General features: G+C 44.4%; 1 protein-coding gene across 1 annotated transcript in view; it reads right to left on the bottom strand.

Annotated features, from left to right (window-relative positions):
• LOC136767368 (uncharacterized) overlaps positions 1–18,666 on the bottom strand; it is a 30,037-nt gene extending 11,371 nt beyond the window's left edge. Inside the window, exons 1-4 of the mRNA XM_066721135.1 lie at positions 18,534–18,666; positions 10,812–10,910; positions 8,152–8,179; positions 7,520–7,602 (exon numbers count right to left, since the gene is read on the bottom strand). Coding sequence (XP_066577232.1) covers positions 7,520–7,602; positions 8,152–8,179; positions 10,812–10,910; positions 18,534–18,666 — 343 coding nt within the window. The remainder of the gene's footprint in view (positions 1–7,519; positions 7,603–8,151; positions 8,180–10,811; positions 10,911–18,533) is intronic.
• Between the last annotated feature and the right edge of the window lie 2,345 nt (positions 18,667–21,011).

Here is a 21,011-nt window from a genome sequence, read left to right as displayed (position 1 = left end):
GCCCCCTGTGTGTATGTATGTATGTACACTCACCTAAAGGATTATTAGGAACACCATACTAATACTGTGTTTGACCCCCTTTCGCCTTCAGAACTGCCTTAATTCTACGTGGCATTGATTCAACAAGGTGCTGAAAGCATTCTTTAGAAATGTTGGCCCATATTGATAGGATAGCATCTTGCAGTTGATGGAGATTTGTCGGATGCACATCCAGGGCACGAAGCTCCCGTTCCACCACATCCCAAAGATGCTCTATTGGGTTGAGATCTGGTGACTGTGGGGGCCAGTTTAGTACAGTGAACTCATTGTCATGTTCAAGAAACCAATTTGAAATGATTCGACCTTTGTGACATGGTGCATTATCCTGCTGGAAGTAGCCATCAGAGGATGGGTACATGGTGGTCATAAAGGGATGGACATGGTCAGAAACAATGCTCAGGTAGGCCGTGGCATTTAAATGATGCCCAATTGGCACTAAGGGGCCTAAAGTGTGCCAAGAAAACATCCCCCACACCATTACACCACCACCACCAGCCTGCACAGTGGTAACAAGGCATGATGGATCCATGTTCTCATTCTGTTTACGCCAAATTCTGACTCTACCATCTGAATGTCTCAACAGAAATCGAGACTCATCAGACCAGGCAACATTTTTACAGTCTTCAACTGTCCAATTTTGGTGAGCTTGTGCAAATTGTAGCCTCTTTTTCCTATTTGTAGTGGAGATGAGTGGTACCCGGTGGGGTCTTCTGCTGTTGTAGCCTATCCGCCTCAAGGTTGTACGTGTTGTGGCTTCACAAATGCTTTGCTGCATATGTCGGTTGTAACGAGTGGTTATTTCAGTCAAAGTTGCTCTTCTATCAGCTTGAATCAGTCGGCCCATTCTCCTCTGACCTCTAGCATCAACAAGGCATTTTCGCCCCCACAGGACTGCCGCATACTGGATGTTTTTCCCTTTTCACACCATTCTTTGTAAACCCTAGAAATGGTTGTGCGTGAAAATCCCAGTAACTGAGCAGACTGTGAAATACTCAGACCGGCCCGTCTGGCACCAACAACCATGCCACGCTCAAAATTGCTTAAATCACCTTTCTTTCCCATTCAGACATTCAGTTTGGAGTTCAGGAGATTGTCTTGACCAGGACCACACCCCTAAATGCATTGAAGCAACTGCCATGTGATTGGTTGGTTAGATAATTGCATTAATGAGAAATTGAACAGGTGTTCCTAATAATCCTTTAGGTGAGTGTATGTCTCTCTCTCTCTCTCTCTCTCTCTCTCTCTCTCTCTCTCTGTTGCATGCTGGGAGTTTGGGAAGTTTGAGTGAGCTGTGGGGAGTGAGGCACGGGAGATTTTTCATTTTTTTTATTTTCTTTGTTTATACTTGATTTTAAATAGTTCTAACTGTTTCTTTGTTAGGTTATTGTGGTAGTCTTTTCTGGGCCTTTATGACCCAAAGGTACCATACAGGTACAAATGCCAACGCTCACAGGCCCAGACGCAGGCTAGCGCCTCTCGCTCTTTATTCTGTGGGGTTGATTGCCCGGGAGGCAAAGGCAATGGGATTTTCCACTCCATTCTGTACGTGGGATAACACCGCTCCCACAGCCACGGCAGAAGCATCGCAGGTCACAAGGGTGGGGCTGGCGATGTTGAAGTGGGCTAACACTGGTGAGGATGTGAGCTGGGACTTGAGGAGGTGCACAGCCTTGCTTCAGGCTTGTGACCACACCCAGGGTTTGTCCTTCTGAAGGAGCTGGCGTAGCAGGGCTGTGGTGTCAGAGTACTGTGGTAGAAATTTCAGGTAGTACGCAGTCATGCCGAGGAAAAGGACTACCTGAGCTGGGGAGCTAGGCTCTGGGATGCTGTGTATAGGTGATATGTTGTCAGCTGACAAACAGTAGCCCACAAACTCAAAAGACACACTTGTTATCGTTGAGTGTGAGATTGTGCTTGGTCAGAGCAGTAAACACCATCTGGAGGCGCACGTTGTGGATGGAGGCCGTGGGCCCATGCACAACGATGCCATCCAAGTAAATGGCCAACCCGGGGAGCACAGAGGTCAATACCTTCTGAAAGCAGCTGGGAGCCGAACTGAACCTGAACGGCATCCACTTGTAGCGAAACACACCCGTGTGTGTCATGAACGCAGTGAGGTTCCGGCTACTGGGGTGGAGAGGCACCTGGAGATAGTCCTGCCGCAAGTCCAGTTTGGAAAATATGGTGGAGCCGTAGAACAGGGTATTTGTCTATTATGATTGCCTTGTTCACTGGTTGCAGGTCCATGCAGACGCGTAGAGCACCAGACTTTTTCCTAGCGATTACCAGGTTGGAGATCCAAGGGGAGGCGTTGACTGGTTCAATCATGTCCTGTTCCAGTACATTTTTCAGCTCAGCCTCGGCTTCAACCTCGACCTCTCCACCTCAGGAGCCGGAAGACAGCAAATGTCATACCAATCCACAAGAAAGGGGACAAAACTGAGCCAGGAAATTATAGACCAATCATGCTCACCTGCATTAATTACAAACAAAAGGATTTACAAGTTGCCAGAGACAGACACAAGACAGTACAGGTGAGAGACATCTTGTTGTGTTCCTAGTTCCTAGTTCCTAGTCTTGGCATTCCTGGTTTTGTTTTAACTACCTTAATTGAAGTTAATCTTGTCTGTAGTTTGCCTTAATTTAAGTCAATTAAGTACCGCTGCTGAGTTGGTGAAAGTAAATTGGATGAAGGAAAGGCAATCTAGTCTAGGACTGACAGAAATCCTGTTAGGTGAGTTTGTGTCAGGTGAAGCCAGTTTGAGGCAGTTAGGTGTGAATTGGGGGCAGGTAGACACAAAAAAAGTACTTATGCAGCTGTTGAGAAAGAGCTGCGCTGACAAAAAATCTAGTAGTTGACCAGAGGACAGAAACCAAGAGACCCAAAAAAATAAATAAAAGCTTTCAAAATTTAGAAGCATGTGGCCACTACAGTGTGAGGTTTGCAGAATGATTGCCATCCTGGATGAAGTCATCCAAGAAGATTTCATTTGTGAATGTTGTCAGCATGTTGAAATCCTAGAGGTCAAGGTCCATGATCTTGAGGCTCAGCTTGTTGATCTGCACTGTATTAGTGATACAGAAGAATAAGTCAATCAGCCCATGAGAGAGATGGTGTGCGGCAAAAACCCAGGAGAGTTGAGAACTTAGAGCAGGAAAGTGCGGAGAACTGCTGGATTACAGTAGGTCGTAACCGCAGAAAAGGGCTCGCACATCCCTTAGAGACATCCCAATTGCCCAACAGGTTCCAACTGCTGGACACCGAGTTACAGTGACAGCTAAGAGAGTGGTGGGAGGGCAGTTGAGCACCAGAGCACTATAGTGCCCACTCCCCCCCACAACAGGGAGGTAGTTATAGTAGGAGATTCGATTCTTAGAGGCGTAGATCACACAATGTGTTCTAGTGATAAGGAGACCTGCATGGTATCTTGCCTGCCTGGTGCTCAGGTTGCAGATCTCCCTAAACTAGTAGACGGGCTACTGGCCAAAACCTGGGGAATCCATTGGTCATGGTCCACATTGGAACCAATGATATAGGAAAAGGTAGTGCAGAAGTTCTGCAAGACAAATTTAAAGAGTTAGGAAAGAAACTAAAGAGCAGAACCTCCACGGTAGTTTTCTCCTAAATACTTCTTGCCAGGTCAGGGAGACAGGCAAAGATTAGAAAGTTCAACACGTGGTTGAAATCTCCGAGACAGCAGTTTCCAGTAAAACATGTAACAATTTACTAAGTGAACTTGATAATGTAGATAACAACGAGAGTGAATTTAAGATCCCCCGAAAAAGGAAGCGAAGCGGGACACAAGAAGTGTAGTTAAAAGACCGCTGGAGCAGGCTGTGCAGAGCGGATGGGGGGAGAGGGCAGCGTGCCGGCCTTGGTTACACGCAGTGCCGGGAGTGGATCAAGGGAGCTCGGGGGACGAGAGTGAGAGGGAGGGTGTGTCTCGGATTCCTCTTATTTATCAGAGCCGAATAGTCAGATGGGGTAGGGGAAATATGATCTGGTTAAAATTGCAGAATTTTTGGACGCCACAAAGGGGCAAAGAGGGGTGAAAGTAGGGGGATTATTTTCATGATTTGGAGCTATTTATAAGTACAGTGTAATCGCTAGTTCATGACCCGACTGTGTGTCAGCTGGATAAACAGCAGCGTTATCGGTTAACTAAAACTGCAACAAAACTGTGTAAACAGGTGTAAAAAAAGGAATAAAAAGATGTAACGATTTTTCTTCTCTCTCTGTCATGGTTGCTTTTCTCACGTGTTGGGTTGTATCTCTTTTCATTTTTATTTATGGATACACTAATTTTAGGCACTTTTAATGTGAGTGCACATAACAGAGCATGTGTGTTAGAAAGAGAAAGAGAATAGAATAGATGTGTCCTTTCTCCAGGAAACACACAGTGACTATAATAATATGTGTGAGTGGAAACAAGGGTGGAAAAGAGAGGTTTAGTCACGGCACAAACTTCAGTGTTGGAGTTGCAGTCCTGTTCTCAGAGAGGTGTGCTGCTGAAGTTCCCTCCCATCAGGAGGTGGTTGTGGGGCGGCTGGTGAAAGTTAAAGCAAGGATTCGAAACGCAGTTTTTGCTTTATAAATATTTACACTCCTAATGAGGATAAAGAGAGGATTTAGTTTTTTAAGGTTTTAAAAGATGTTTTATCTGAGTTTTACCTGGTGATGGTTCATTTCTGGGAGGGGATTTGAATTGTACTGAAGATTATGTTTGAGATCGGAATCATACAGAGCCACACCTCCAGTCGGCTCAGGAGCTTTCTGCTCTCTTTCATAGTTTTGATTTGGTGGATGTGTGGAGGAATAAAAAAGGTCAAGAAAGGCAGTACTTAGATGAGAGCAGGTGATATTAATATATCAGGTACCAAGTTGGACCGGGTGTATGTCTGCAAAGACCTGATGCATTTTATTGAGGACTGCAAATAACCGGACCATAGCATTGTGTTGGCTAAAGTGGGATTTCCTGATTCTAGAACACGCAGCCTGTTTTGGCATTTTAATACAGGACTTTTGACAGATGCTTATTTTATCAATTGTTTTAATTTTTGGGGGGACAAGTGGAAAGGGGAAAGAGTGTTTTCCTACATGGCAATGGTGGGATGTGGGGAAAATTCAAGTACAACAGTTTTGTCAAAGGTATGCTAAGGATGATGCTCTGTGCCGTAGTGAGGTCAAGGAACAGCTGGAGGCGGATATTACGGGGTTAGTTGAGAGTCTGGAATCTCAGCAGAACAGATTTTTCATTGAGCAAGTAATTCAAAAGAAAATGATACAGGTGTTGCTAGAGCTGAGGGTGCAGGGGGCGCTGATGTGTTCTCGATTTCAGCACATCAGTGAAACTGATGCCCCATCACAGTACTTCTTTGGTCTAGAAAAAAGGGCAGCTGAGAATCTTTTCCACAGCAGTGGCCAACAGACTGAAGAAAGTTATGTGACATATTGTATACCATATAGTTTGGCCCTGTCGGAGTGAGCAGTGTGGCTCTATATATGATAATGTGTTTCTTGTTAAGAAGTCTTATATTGTGCTCTGTTATAGCAACATTTTAGTATACTGAAGGTTAATGGGGTTTTGAGGTCTGGTGCGCAGTGGGGTGCATCAGGGGTGTCCCCTATCAGGGATTCTGTATTCCTTAGCCATAGAGCCTCTAGTGCACAGATTGAGTTCTGCACTGACTGGAGTGGGGGTTCCTCAGTACGGCATGGTGCCAGTGAGAGTCACAGCGTATGACATGACAATCTTTGTCACAGGTCAGCATGATGTGTAGGAGCTGTGTCAGTGTCAGGAGTTGTTCCAGAGGGCATCTTCTGCACGTATGAATTGGGAGAAGAGTAGGGCCACTCTACTGGGCTGCTGGCAGGGACAGGTTTGCCCAGGGGGTTGCAGTGGAGCCGTGGTGCAGTGAAGGTCCTTGGTGTGTTTGTGGGAACAGATAGGGAAGCTAGTTTGCAGAATTGAGAAGGGGTGGTGGAGAAAAAAAGAAAAGAAAAAGGGGGCTTTGTCTGCCCCGGCAAGAGGGGGGGCAGGGTTTGTTAGATCTGGCCAGTAGAGTGGCAGCTTTTCGGCTGCAGGCTTTGCAGAAATTGATGTTTTCTCCAGAACCACTGCGCTGAAGGCCATGGGCCTTTGTTTTTTTGAGAAGGGTGGGTGGGCTAGGCTATGACAAGCACATTCTCCTGATTGATATGGGGAAGGGGATGGATACTTCCCAGCTCCCACAGGTATATTGTGGCATGGTGAGAGCATGGGGTTTGTTTAAGGTGGAGAGGATGACTGTGGAGGCAGACAGCAGGCTTTGGTGTCTAGAGTAGCCCCTGATATATAATCCAGTGCTTCAGCTGGTAATGCTTGACTCACAGAGTTTTGTTTCCAGGCTGGTGTCGGCAGGAATACGGAAGCTGACAGATCTGAGGTATTCAGGGGGAGATGGGGCAGTCCCGAGGAGGTGGCAGAGAGGATGGGGGCTGTGCTCGGTCAGAGTGGCCGGGGTGTTCTTGGACCAGCTCAGGCTGAGCAGAGGGTGGATGAACAGGAGCTGAGTGGTGATGGGGCAGAGGAACCTTTCCCCTCGGTAACAGTGTCTCCAACAATAAGCGTTCAGATTAGACCAGGAGCGCTGCTGGACCCCGCCAGGCTCGGCCGTTCCTCCTTCTCTGTTGCAGAGCGGAAGAGTCTGTATAATGCGTGTGTGAGGCTGAGGCCGGATACACCCTGGAGGGAGCATATGGTGGCTGGGGAGGGGTGAGGACGGCGTGGAGAGCTCTTTATAAACCCTCGATCCCGAAGATGTCTGGAGATTTACAGTGGAGGATTTTACACAACATTATTGCTGTCAGTTCGTTTATTTCTATAATTAATTCTGACGTTTTAGACTGTTGTCCTTTTTGTGGTGAGAGGAAAACTCTCTTCCATGCTTTTATGACTTGTGCCCGGGTGAAATCTCTTTTTAGACAGTTGAATATTTTATTTTCAAAGACTTTCTCTGTGTTTTAGTGAAGAAGTTTTTATTATGGAAGTGCAGTACCAGAGGAATAAGAGTTCCAGGTGTCAGATGGCAAATTAGCAGTTTTAAAGAGCAGGAAGAGGAAAGTGACAATATAAACCTACTCAGTATTTTTAGGTTGTTGCTGGTTACTCAGATAAAGTTTGAACAAAGTTTTTAGAAGTGCTGTGGTGTGTAGACAGTGCCTTGTGTGAAGTGAATGGAGAGACTGTGCTGGTTGTGTTCTTTTAAAAAGGGGAAGAATAGAAAATAAAAAAGAGGGGAAGGAGAAGGGTGTTTTAAATTTGTAGTTTTGTTTGTTGTTGATGCACTGGGGAGGCTTAAGCTGATCCCTGGAGCAAGCACAATAACTGTTGTTCTAGTTATGGTTGTGTGTATATTTATGTGGGTTTGTTTTCTGTAAATTGAATTTGTTAATTAAATGAGTGTTAAAAGTCGCCCCCCCCCTCTCTCTCTCTCTCACCAGTCCTCAGAGGCAGGGTGCTGAGCTCCACTCCCGCTGTACTATGGGTCGGGTCGCTGAACCGGCTCTGACCCGCTGAGACCCTGCAGGCAGAGAGAGCAGTCACTGTAAACAACACAGGGGTCAGAGTCCACACACACACACACACTCTCACAGTACTCAAACACTCTCTCACACACACCCTAACACATACACAGAGTACTCAAACACACACACACACACACACACACACACACACACTCTCACAGTACTCATTCAGTCTCTCACACACACCCTAACACATATACAGAGTACTCACACACACACACACACACACACACACACACACACACTCTCACAGTACTCAAACACTCTCTCACACACACACTAACACATATACAGAGTACTCACACACACACACACACACACACACACACACTCACAGTACTCAAACACTCTCTCACACACACACTATCACATATACAGAGTACTCAAACACACACACACACACACACACACACATTACTCAAACACTCTCTCACACACACAGTACTCAACCTCTCTCTCACACACACACACACACACTAACACACACACACAGTACTCAAACCCTAACACACTCACACACTTTCACACACAGTCCTCTGACTCACCTCCTCTTCCCAGCAGCCCCTGATCCACCTGCAACCAGACAAACAGCATCATTGATTGGACTGAATATAAACACCTAGAGCAGGGGTTCCCAAATGCGGCCCTCGAGGATGTTTGGTGCGGCCCCTGCACCATTAAAGCCTGCCAGCGATGGGGTACCAGGGACGGGGCAGGGCTGAATAACCTGGAAGCTCCTAGCCAGGGCCCAGCCCAGTAACAGCACAGGGCTATTGCTCGTCAGCAGCTGGGATTTGAGTGGCCGCTGGTCCCGGCAGACTCAGTATGTCTGAGCAGTCCTACTTAGGAGCCACACTGCTCACTCCGACAGGGCCAAACTAAACAAACCCATATTAAAAGGCAGTGGCAGGAACAGAAGAGCAAGGTGCAAAATACCTTTTGGCACCTGCAAAATGAGTGCCTGACCTCTAAAGCACAGGAGATACAATCTTATGCAGACAAACACAAGATGTACAACTTCTATAATGCTGTTGTTAAGTCCAACCTTGGAACAAGAAGTTGCTCACTCTGCCCCCTCAGAAGTGCTGCTGAATCTACCCTCATAAAACATCAGTTCAAGATTGTCAAGAGGTGGTCTGAACACTTTGAAGCCCTACTAAACCAACCCAGCTGATCAATCCCTTCTGAAATCTCCATGCAGGGGGGATATCACTGCACCAGAGCTCTCTATCTCTTCATCCTGGAGGTATGGAGGAGAGAGAGCATCCCCCAACAATGGAGGGATGCCAACATCATCATCAGCTATAAAAACAAGGGAGAGAAGTCTGTCTGCAGCTGCAGCTGGGGTATATCCTTGCTTGCTGTCACTGGTCAAGTCCTGGCAAAGATTATGCTCCTCAGACTGGCTGATAGAATCACTGAAGACCTGGTACCAGAGTCACCGTGTGGAACAGGAAGAACAGTTTAACAGAGAGCAAAAACAAAACCTGTTTGTTGTCTTTGCATATTAGAAGGGAGCTGCATGCTCTAGTATTTATTTATAGCATTAATGCAAAAATTCCCATCTTATTTGTCAACATTAATTCATTTTAGATCCAATACTTATAGAACTCGATCTCATGAATGGATTACACTAGTGGTTCCCTTGGTTTCCTGATTCTGGCAAAGTTGCTTTTAGTTTCTTTGGGCCATATTTATGGAATAAATGACAGAATTCCTTAAAAATGGAAGTGTTGGTGCCTTTAGCATAGTTTAAAAGGTAGATTTTTTTTTTTAGTGTAATGATGTTAAAATTGTTATTGCTATTTTTAAAGTATATTATTTGTTAATTGTATATATTTTAAAATGTATTGTATGTATTTGATCTGATTTTAAATGTTTACATTTTTTATTTGTGATGCTTGTCTTGCAGGCCACACTTGAAAATGAGACTTCGGCCTCAGTTTGTCTTTCCCGGTTTAAATAAAGTGATATATATTGTGGAGCTCTCCACAGCGATCAGACACAGTTAATCGAGAACTCCTTTGGAATGTTCTCCTGCAGTTTGGTTGCCAGTGAAGTCTGTGAAAATACTACTCTTCTTCCATGGGGGGATGATGGCTGTGAACTGGCACCAGTCCTAATGTTTTTCTCCTGTGCGTCACAATACTTCTGCACAAGGATATAGAGACAGAGAATGGAGTATTTCTGGATTTCAGACTGGATGGTCATCTATTTAACATCAGGAGTTTCAAAGCTGTCACACAACTCACATCTCAGCATGTCCTTGAGCTTCAATATGCCGATGACAGCAAGCCACCCTAACAGCAGCGGTCAGAGCACACACCAGACTGGGACTGCTGTCAGGAACTGAAGTCCTGTGTCAGGGGTTTTCCAGTCCTCTACCTGAACCAGACATCTTCATCTCAGACTCTAAACTTGCCATCGTTCCACACTTTAAAAACCTGGGAAGCGTCATCTCTGAAAACTGTTCCATCGATCCTGCAGAAAGCCGAGCGCACGTGCACTGATGGCACAATCACTCTCCGCCAGCTGCGATGGCTTGGTCATGTGATCAGAATGCCAGTGGACCGCCTTCAGAAACAGATACTGTTTGGCCGGCTGCATACGGGGCTCCGCACTGCAGGGGGGGGGGAAACATCTAAAAGACCATTTGACGGCGTCACTAAATCAGTGTGGGATCAACAGTCACTCCCTTGATGGCATGAAAGGGTCCAGCTGGGTGAGGAGCGAAGGGCAGTGACACAACTAATGAAAAGTCAGAGGAAACACATGGCCAGGGCTGCACCCGACCACACGGCTCAGCTCTTTGTGTGCCCTGTATGTGGCAGACAGTGTGCGTCCTGCATTGGATTATAGTCATCAGAAAACTCACCAGCAGTAGTGGAACTCATCTTTGGTCATGAAGGACACCTGAGGAGGTGTGTGTATGAGCATGTGTCAGTAGCGATGGCTGTGTGTGTGTGTGTGTGTGTGTGTGTGTGTGTGTGTGTGTGTGTGTATAAGTGGCGCTGGCTGTGAGTGTGTGTGTGTGTATGTCTGTCTGTCTGTCTGTCAGTGGCACTGGTTCCTGTGAGTGAAGCCTGCTCTCCTCTGGTTAAATACAGCTCTCAAGTCAATAGGACGGGCAGCTCTGTATCTGTGGGTGCAGAACTGTGATGCCATCATTGCTGGCCCGCACCCACTGTGATGGACAGATACTCACCCCGCCTCCTGCAGTACAGCACAGTCCCCAGCAGCACAGCCAGCAGCAGCAGGGCCACACAGACGGCCCCCACAGCCACTGTGCCCCATGGGACGGACCCTGTGAGACACAGCACACTGTTACACAATGAGACACACACACAGCACACTGTTATACACACAGACTGACACACAGTCACACACTCACACACTGTCACTACACACAGCACATCCTATCCAGTCTATATTTGAATGTTCCCAAATTGTCTCTTCTACCACATCGCTGGGGAGTTTGTTCCAAATTGTGACTACTCTCTGTGTAAAGAAGTGTCTCCTGTTGTCCATCTTGAATGCCTTGATGCCCAATTTCCATTTGTGTCCCCAGGTCCATGTGTCCCTGTTGATCTGGAAAAGCTCCTCTGGTTTGATGTGGTCGATTCCTTTCGTGATTTTGAAGACTTGGATCAAGTCCCCACGTAGTCTCCTCTGTTCCAGGGTGAAAAGGTTCAGTTCCTCAGTCTCTCAGTAGGACTTTCCCTTCAGACCTGGAATAAGTCTGGTTGCCTCTCCTCTGAACTGCCTCTAGAGCAGCGATATCTTTCTTGAAGTGTGGAGCCCAGAACTGTCCACAGTATCCAGATGAGCTCTAACTAGTGCATTGTACAGTCTGAACATCACTGCCCTTGTTCTATGTTTTGAATTGCGTTGGTACTATTATCAGAAGTAAGTGGTGATTTTTCAAAACTCCAAACTGATCACACTTGTAAAACAGCAAGTCTTACATTCAAAACAACTGACTGTGCTTTCATTTGGTTTGTAAACATCTTTCACCACAAGATCATTGATTCAACCAAGTTTTATGTGAAATACAATGAGTACATTGGGTGACTTAACCAAACACAACATAATGCCATCCTTTCAGTTTTGCCATTGTAACAACCAGTTAGTCTCTCGATTGCTTGAGCACATTTGTCCAAACAGAATTCACTTTGTCAAAACAATTAACACACAGCCCCAAACTGAAACATGTTGTTAATTAGTTTTTTCTTTTTGTTAATTTGCTTTCCTTTTTGTTGTTGTGTTTTGCACTTCAGGGCCACCGTATCTTTGCATTAGTTTTAGCTCCAAGAGCTATGTTTCTTTCTATTTCCCTCTTTGCTTTCCTCATCCCTTTTCTAAGATCTCTTTGCAGCTCAACATATTATATGTATTTTGTTTCGTCTCCATCCCTTTTGTATGCGCTATTCAACATTCTCTTGATATTTTTTTGCATACTTCTATTAAACCATTTTGGCCCGTGTTTTTTGGTCCTCAATTTGTTAAGTTTTGGTACAAATTTCTCCTGAGCCTCAAATAGTATATTCCTAAAATATAACCATCCATTTTCAACTGAATCTGTATCCAGTGTGCCCCAGTGTAACTCTTCTAAGTGCTGCCTCATACCTTCAAGGTTTGCTTTTCTAAAATTGTAGACCATTGTTTTAGACTTGGTCCTTTTTTTTGTAAGAATGCCTCAAAGCTAATCATATTGTGATCACAATTTGCCACTGGTTCTCTAACTAGTGTCCCTCTGAATCTCTCTTGGTCATTTGCAAAGATCAAGTCAATGCATGCACTCTCCCTGGTTGGTTCCCTGACAAATTGAGTTAGAAAGCAGTAATTTACCATCTCAACCATTTCTATTTCTGCTTCTGTAGTCCCAACTGGGCTTTCCTAGTCTATGTTTGGGAAATTGAAAATGCCCATTAAAATATTCTTGCTACATGCAGTCCTGATTACACTGTACAATGCAACATCTTTCAGATTATCTGAGTTGAGTGGTCTGTAACACTCCTACCACTAATCCTCCAGATCTTTTATTCAAAAATGTATCTCATAAAGATTCTGTTTCATTACTAAGATCTAATTTGAGTTCTTCTGCCTCAATGTCATTGATGTGCAAATATTTCAGGACTTTCCTACTAGCAGTTTCCCTTTGTTTTCTTTCCTTAGTGGAACATCTCCCATTGTCAGAGCTCCCTGCCCCCTTGGTCCCTAGTTTAAATTATTCTCAATTACTCTGCACATACTTGCTCCCAAAGCATTACCCCCCTTCTGTTTAGATGTAGACCGTCCAGTTTGTACAGGTCCCTTCTATCCCAGAAGAAAGACCAATGCTCCATAAACGTAAAACCCTCTTCCCTACACCAGGATTTCAACCACATGTTAAACTTTTTAATCTCTCTAGTCTCCCTGGCCTGGCACGTGGTACTGGAAGTATTTCAGAGAAAACTACCATGGAGGTTCTGCTCTTTAGTTTCTTTCCTAACTCTTTAAATTTGTCTTGCAGAACTTCTGCCCTACCTTTTCCAATGTGGACCATGACCAGTGGATTCCCCCACGGCTTTGGCCAGTAGCCCGTCTACTAGGGAGATTTGCAACCTGAGCACCAGGCAGGCAAGATACCATGCGGATCTCCTTATCACTAGAACACACTGTATGATCTACACCTCTAAGAATTGAGTCTCCTACTATAAATACCTCCCTGTTCTGGGAAGGAGTGGGAACCATGGTGCCCTCCCATCACCCTCTGAGCTGTCACTGTCCAACTCAGTGTCCAGCAGTTGGAACCTGTTGGGCATTTCTAGCTCTTGGGTTGTAAATCCTTCTGTTAACGTTTTTGGTCTCAACAGCAGCTTTAAGTACCATTTTGTCTACCTGCCACCTATTCACACCTAACGGTCTCCACCTGGAACAATGCACTTCCTGAAATCCTGCTAGCCCTAGACAAAATCACACTTCCTTCAACCTATTTATTTTCACCAACTCAGTAGCTCTACTGAATTAACTTAAATTAAGGCAAACTTGTAACAGTTTGGAGGAGAGAGAGAATCTTTCTATCCTTTTTCCTTTAAATACAAATGTACCTGCTATGCTGCTATTGGCCTCTAGGGTTTCCCTATAAGAAGGGGGAACTTTTCATTTTTATTTTCATTTTCATTTTTTATTACTTGTTTGCATTATTTTTATGTGCCTATCTTATTTGTTATTGCCTGGTATTGTCTTTTACACTGTTACTGTGTTTTTGTTTTCTGCATCTCTACTTCCATTTTGGTTACAATTTAGATTAAGATGCTGCTTATTAATGTATTATTCATAATTTATAAAGTATTATTAAATGGTTAATAGATACTTTATAAAGCATGAATAATGCAATGTTTAACAGGTAGCTACTGCTTTGACACATTCCTACTAAATATTTTTTCAGTTTTGGATCATTATTTTTTTTATTTTTTAGCCACCTGTTTGACGATGTCCATTCAATGTATTGCTATAACCGAGTTATAACTAATTTATAATGTATTATTAATGCTTTATAAAGTATATATTACTCATCTATGAAATCATTAATGGCAGCAGGGAAGACTTTTCCAGAAGTTCCAGGGTTGGGAGAAGACTTCCCATACTCCTGTCCTGGATCCCCAGGCAAGGAGGAGGAACGGTCACTAATTGATTTGAAAATACCTTCACTGTTATGTCTACAGTTTCCTATTACAACACCTTCTCCTCTGCAGTTACCTCTTCGGCCCTTGTCTACTCCAGCTACCAATGTAGGTATGGCCATCCTGATCAGGAAAATGGATGCCATGGACAGGTCAGTGGCAGAAACGCAACAAACACAAATGGTCATGTACCAGGAACTCAGGCAGCAACTGCTTAAACCCGAAGAGAAGGATGGAGTCAAGTTCAGCACTTCTACTTTGGACCAGCTGCAGGAAATGGTAACTACAGCATATGAGAATGGTAAAACTGCTATAATTAAAACAGTAACTTCCCAAGCACAAACTCAATCTGCCCAGTTCAAAGTAGAGTTACAGTGGTCAATATGATAGCTACAGGCTGGGTTCGACCAGGAACTGGAGCAAAACCAACAAATGCATCTAACTCAAGTAAGTAAAAACAGAATGATGTCTCAAACTGTTTACAACAAATGCAATCGATCAGTACTGAGTTATGTGCTATAAACTATAAGTTGAACAGCTCACTGCTCCTGGGAAGCCACCTCTTGTACCTACCCTCCATTCCTTACTTGGGGATGCAGTCAGGTAAGTGAACTACCATACCAATCAGATACTTTTCTTCCAGAGTACTCCAGATTATCTGAAGGTAAAAGACACGTAAAATTGCAGTTTCCTACTTTTGGAGGGCCTACAGATGATGAGGATCCTCTGATCTTTATGGAGAAATGTCATGATGTTGTTGCTCTTCAACCCCTTACAGACATGGAGATTCTTGCTACACACAGTTTTACATGGAACTGCTCGTGACTGGGGGGAAGTCGCCAGAGAACATGTGAGTACTTGGCAGGAATTTGAAATGCAGTTTTTAAATGCTTTTCTGTAAGAAGACTGTGAAGATAAACTGCTGGAGAGAATAAAAACCCGGGTTTAGGGAGATCAAGAGACAATCCGAGATTTTGCCTTTTCATATAGTGTTCTTTATGCCATCGATGGAAACCAACTATTGAAGAAAAAGTCTTCCAGACTCAGATACAGTGCTTGGGCCACGTGATCTCTGCTCAAGGGATTCAAGTGGATCCAGAGAAGATCAAAGCCATATAGCACTTTCCAGTCCCCACCAATCTCAAAGCTGTGCAAAGGTTTTTAGGTATGGCAGGGTGGTACCACCGATTTGCCCCTCACTTCTTGCAGATTGCTGTTCCCCTTAACAACTTGAAGAAGAAGGGAACAAAGTTCATCTGGTGAGTTTAAAGAAACTCTTATCACACCTCCCTCCCATCTTGGGTCATCCTAACTTCCAGCTACCTTTGTGGTCTACACGGATGCCAGCGATGTGAGACTTGGAGCACTGTTGGTACGAACTGGACAGGCATCTGAAGAAGTACTGGCGTATGCTAGTAAGACTGAACAATGCAGAGCAGAACTATTCTGCCTCGGAGAAGGAATGCCTTGCAGTAGTGTGGGCATTGGAGAAATGGCATTACTATCTCGAGGATGGTTATTCACTGTAGTCACTGACCATTCTTCGCTGCTATGGGTTTTCAAAACACCCAAACCCAGCACTCTACTTATTCGTTGGGATTTAAGACTACAAGAATTTTCCTTTAACGTGGAGTACCATAAAGGTAAACTAAATCTCCTGCCTGACGCCTTATCCAGAGCTCCGGTGGATTCTGGTTCTTCATCTACTGTTCCCACTTGTGCTGCTGTCCTGGCAGATTGTGGATTTTCATTGCTTTTCCCCATCACTGATGAAACTCTATGGAAAGCCCAGCAGGAGGATCCAGAGATCCAGAAAGTATATGAGACTCTGCTTGAATGACCAACCAGCTGAGGAGTCATCAGCTTACTTTGTTCTTATAGAGTACAAGGTATTTCAGAAAACCCAGCAGAGGAACAAGACATACTACCAAATTTATGTTCCTCACTCCTTGCATGAGCAGGTCCTGGCAGCTTATCACAATGATACTCTAAGTGTTCACTTTGGAAGATACAAGACCCTTAAACGTGTCTAAGCCGTTGCCTATTGGCCAGGAATGTGGAAGGAGGTCCAACGGTATGTTAAGTGTTGCACGGTGTGCCAGGTCCATAAACCTGAAACCAAGAGACCTGTAGGGAAACTACAGCAAACTATCATTCAGAGACCCTGGGAAATGGTGGACTTGGATCTGATGGGCCATTTGCCTTGTAGTTCTCACCAGAATATCTATCTTCTTGTGTTTGTTGACTACTTTACCTGGTGGGTTGAACTTTACCCTCTAAGGAAGGCCTCTGCTGCTGTCATCACACCAAGGGTCCCAATTCATATCCTCAGTGTTCCAGGAAGTGTGTAATCAATGGCAGGTCTCACACAAGACTACCACTGCCTATCATCCCAAAAACCAACTTGACAGAGAGAGTACCTTAAAGTCCATGCTGTCATCCTATGTAGGAGTGAAACATCAGAAATAGGATCAGTTTCTCCCAGAATTCCGGTTCACCACTAAACCCGTTTAGTTTTTGGGGAAGCTGGGCTCTTTTGCTAGTTTTGATTTCTTTTCGACTTCCTTGTTTCTTTTTATAGTGCATATTCTACGTATTTTCTAATCTGTTTGCAACTGTTTTCCTTCTCTATTTTGTTTGCATGCTTTGGAGTTCAGCTACTTTTCTTTTTACTATACTCCAGAAGCTTAATTAGTTTTTTCCCTCTTTCTTTTCCCCATCAATACTTTATTTTGTGTAATCCTGTTTCATTTTCATATTTTCCAACTTTGTATGTCTTGTCTGACAAGTGTCCATTTTTTGTTGCTATTATTGCTAGTTTGTAAATGTTCTGTATGGGTTATTACGGTTTATGCTGAGCTCAACCAAGGGGAGAATTTACATTTAAACTGAAATTGAATGCATTTGGTTGTTTTGATCACTTTGTTTTGTTATTCCCACTATTTATCATTGAACATTTTCATTTGTTTTGACCGGGACATTTTTTGTTTAATCTTTTAAGGATTTAGATTTTCAGATATTGTATCTATTGCATTTGTGTTTCTCTTTTCACTTAATAAATGTTTCACATTATACAGTTGCGTGTTGTGGATCATTGTGAACTTCATATCTGTCTGCAATTATTGACCCAGTGGGTCTTGTGCTCTGGCTAGCTGGCACAGGGTACAGGTCATGTGATCTTCCCTCTCTATCTTCACTTTCTATTGCAGTGCACTTACTACCTGTGTCCTGGTGCCATTCCACAAGTTTGCTGTCCTCTTTACTTATTTCTCATTTGTTCAATCTTTTATTAGGGGGCCAATCAAATAAGTTGCTGGACAACCTTTTGTAATTGGTCGGATTATTATTATTATTATTATTATTATTAATAATAATAATAATAATAATAATAATAATAATAATAATATTATTATTATTATTACACCAAATATTTCAAATTGCCATAAAATTAAAACTACTCCACAGAATCTCACCAAATTTGGTATGCTGGTAGATGCCTATATAACGTTGTCACTCAACAATGGAGGAGGTCATATGCCTTATTGTTGCCAATATTGGATTAATGACAATTATTAGACAATATTCAATCATCTTCTTCTCCAAAAGCACTAATGGGACGGATGTGAAACTTGGTGCATGACTTCGTGTTATGACCTATAATCAGATTTGTAAATGTAAATTCATAGAAAAAGATTTATAAAACTAAATTTGTCTGTACTTTCACAAACTTAATGTAATCCACTTAAATAGCACATCTATCAAACACAGACAATGAAACTCAACCATCAAGCCAAGGTTTCAGCAGGATTCAATCACAAGAACTCTGACACATGCAGGTGTTGACATATACCAGATAGAAGAACATCTCCTAGTCTTTCATGTTGTGCCTTTACCCACTCCGCCACTTACTATTAAGGCATGGATTTAGAATAGAGTACATTTATGAAGCAATACATGTTATACATTCTTGTGGACCTGAAAAAGAGAGGGAGCTGTACTACCAATACAAATTTAACTAATAGTAATCTTTATAAATATTGAAATGGTTAACAATTTTATATTGTCCATGTATTAATTGTACAAGAGCAGTGCCCTACCTGGGACTGAAAATACAACCTCTCCACTGCAGAGACCAGAGCCCTGACCACTACTCCACACTACTGTACCACCTGAACTACTGTATAAAGACACAGTCTGACCAGTCACTTTGACAAAAGACTCAGAGAGTGAAAATGTGAACACACACACACACAGCCCCTCACCTTGCACCTGGACGTCCACGTGGCCGCTCTCCCTGCTCACTCCAGTGTGAGAGGAGACCACACACCTGTACCTGCCAGTGTGGCTCCTGTCAGGGCTGCTGATCAGTAGGGTGAACACAGCAGCCTGGGGCATGAAAGACAGAGGCTGGGAGAGAGACTGGAGGAGCCCAGACTCAGAGCTGTTGTCCAGGGAGCGGTTGTCCCTCAGGAAGCTGCAGGTCAGTGGAGCTGCAGACTGTGTGTTGACCACAGCCTCACAGCTGAAGTTCAGAGCCTGTCCCTCAGTCACTGTCCCCCCTGGAGACACACTCAGAGTCACTGAGGAGAACAGCTCTGGAGAGAGAGAGAGAGAGAGAGAGAGAGAGAGAGTGTGTGTCACTGAGGAGAACAGCTCTGGAGAGAGAGAGAGACTGAGACTGTCTGTCACCCACAGAGCAAGGGCTCCAGCAGCAGCTGGACACACTGCAGTGCTACTGCAGAGCTTGGGTCCTGGAGGTCAACATGGACAAAACTAAAATCATGATCTTCCAGAAGAAAGCCAGGATCCAAAGCAGAAAATACAATTTCACCCTCAACAGCACCACAATAGAGCACACAGCCAGCTACACCTACCTGGGCCTGCTAATAAACTCCTCAGGCAGCTTCACCCTCACTGTCAAGACCCTCGCTGACAAAACACGCAGGGTGTACTACACCATCAGGAAGAGGATCAGCTCCCTGACCCCCTCTGTGCCACTGTGGATGAAGCTCTTTGACAGAGTGATCCTGCCCATCCTGCTGTATGAGGTCTGGGACCCGGTTATCAGCAACGACTTCGACAAATGGGAGAGGAGCCCCACAGAAGCCGTGCATGCTGAGTTCTGCTGGGACGTGTTGAAGCTCCACAGGAGCAACCTCAACAATGACTACCAAGCCGAACTGGGGCACCTGCCTCTGAGCTGTGCAGTGCAGAAGAGAGCCCTGAAATACTGGCTGCACCTGAAATACAGCAACCCAGAGACCCTCCAGCACAGCGCCCTGATGTAGCAGGAACGCACCCCCCACACAGACACCCTCGGCCAGCTGGCCCTGAGGCTCTGTGCCCAGAGCCACATCGACAGCACAGAGCTGCTAAGCAGCCGAAGGCAGGAGACAGCCCCCCCAGCTCCAGCACATCACTGCAGCGCTGCACTGCAGTTACATCGAGCACTGGGCTGAAGCAGAGATGCACTCTGACCAGGTACAGACTGAGTGACCACAGCATGGAGGTGGAGACCGGACGGGACAGGCAGACCTGGACCCCTAGAGACAGACACCTGTGCAGACAGTGTGCGTCTGGGGAGGTAGAGACAGAGGCGCACTTCACCTTGACCTGCTCCAAACACACACAGGTCAGAGACGCCTTCTTCCCCAGATTCACAGCAGAGTCCCCGACTTCCCCCAGCTCAGCACAGAGTCGTGGCTCAGAGTGGTGCTGGGGGAGCACAGAGACTGCGCTGTGATCACAGCAGAGTACAGCACAGCCTGCCATACTGCCAGAGAACTGCAACCATGTCTCCAAACCACTAACACAGCACATTAACAATGTAAAATATATGTAAATAATGATATTTTATTTTATATTTGTAAAGTTCTTAATGTTATTGTATATAATTTCAATGTACCCAATTGCTTTGGCAATACTTGTGTGTAATCTCATGCCAATAAAGCTTGTTTCAAATTCAAATTCAGAGAGATCAAGCAGCTGCTCAGTGTGTTGTGCTCCAGACTGCTGACCTCAGGCCCAGCGCCCGGGAAGGACACCACCACGGTACATAGAACAGCACACCCACCACGGGTGGAACCCAGGGATTTATTTTCAAAAGCACAAGTACTCCCTGTAGCCATTAAGGTTATACAGTTTTTTTCCCAATTGCATTCACACTGTTCTCTGAATAATACTCCAATACCCCTAAACTGTTAACACAATGCCCATTATAAAAAGTCACATCTGCAAAACACACACATGGGGAAAAATGAAATTCTGGCCTAAAAACTATATATACAGCCCTCAAGATCAAGTAATTGGGTCAGAATCACACATAATTACATCATATCTGTTGCTCACACTGAGCATTAAGAAAACACTGTGTTTAGAAATGGAAGATTCGTGTAGGAAAACAAAAATAATCCAACACAGCCAGTAATGAAGAACTTTATTTTATATAAAGTTTGATCCTGGCCACCGACAAATTATAAATGTATTTATATATAACACATACATTTAGTATCATCAAGCAAGAACAAGTTACAGTATTGTACAGTACACATGAATGGAGAGAAAACACTGAAACCTCAGGCATTGTCCTGCCTGTCAAGTTGATTTGGTCACATGTTTTCATCCACATCACAACTGATATGTTCCCTGGCCAAGCAGCAGGGGAAAACACCTAGCATGGCGGATCCATCCTTGGCATGTCTCTGCAGGCCACCGCCAAGCTGAGAAAAAATTCTTAGTTG

Source organism: Amia ocellicauda, chromosome 14 (assembly GCF_036373705.1).
Source record: "Amia ocellicauda isolate fAmiCal2 chromosome 14, fAmiCal2.hap1, whole genome shotgun sequence".
NCBI lineage: Eukaryota > Metazoa > Chordata > Actinopteri > Amiiformes > Amiidae > Amia > Amia ocellicauda.
This window is presented reverse-complemented; position numbering and strand designations above follow the sequence as displayed.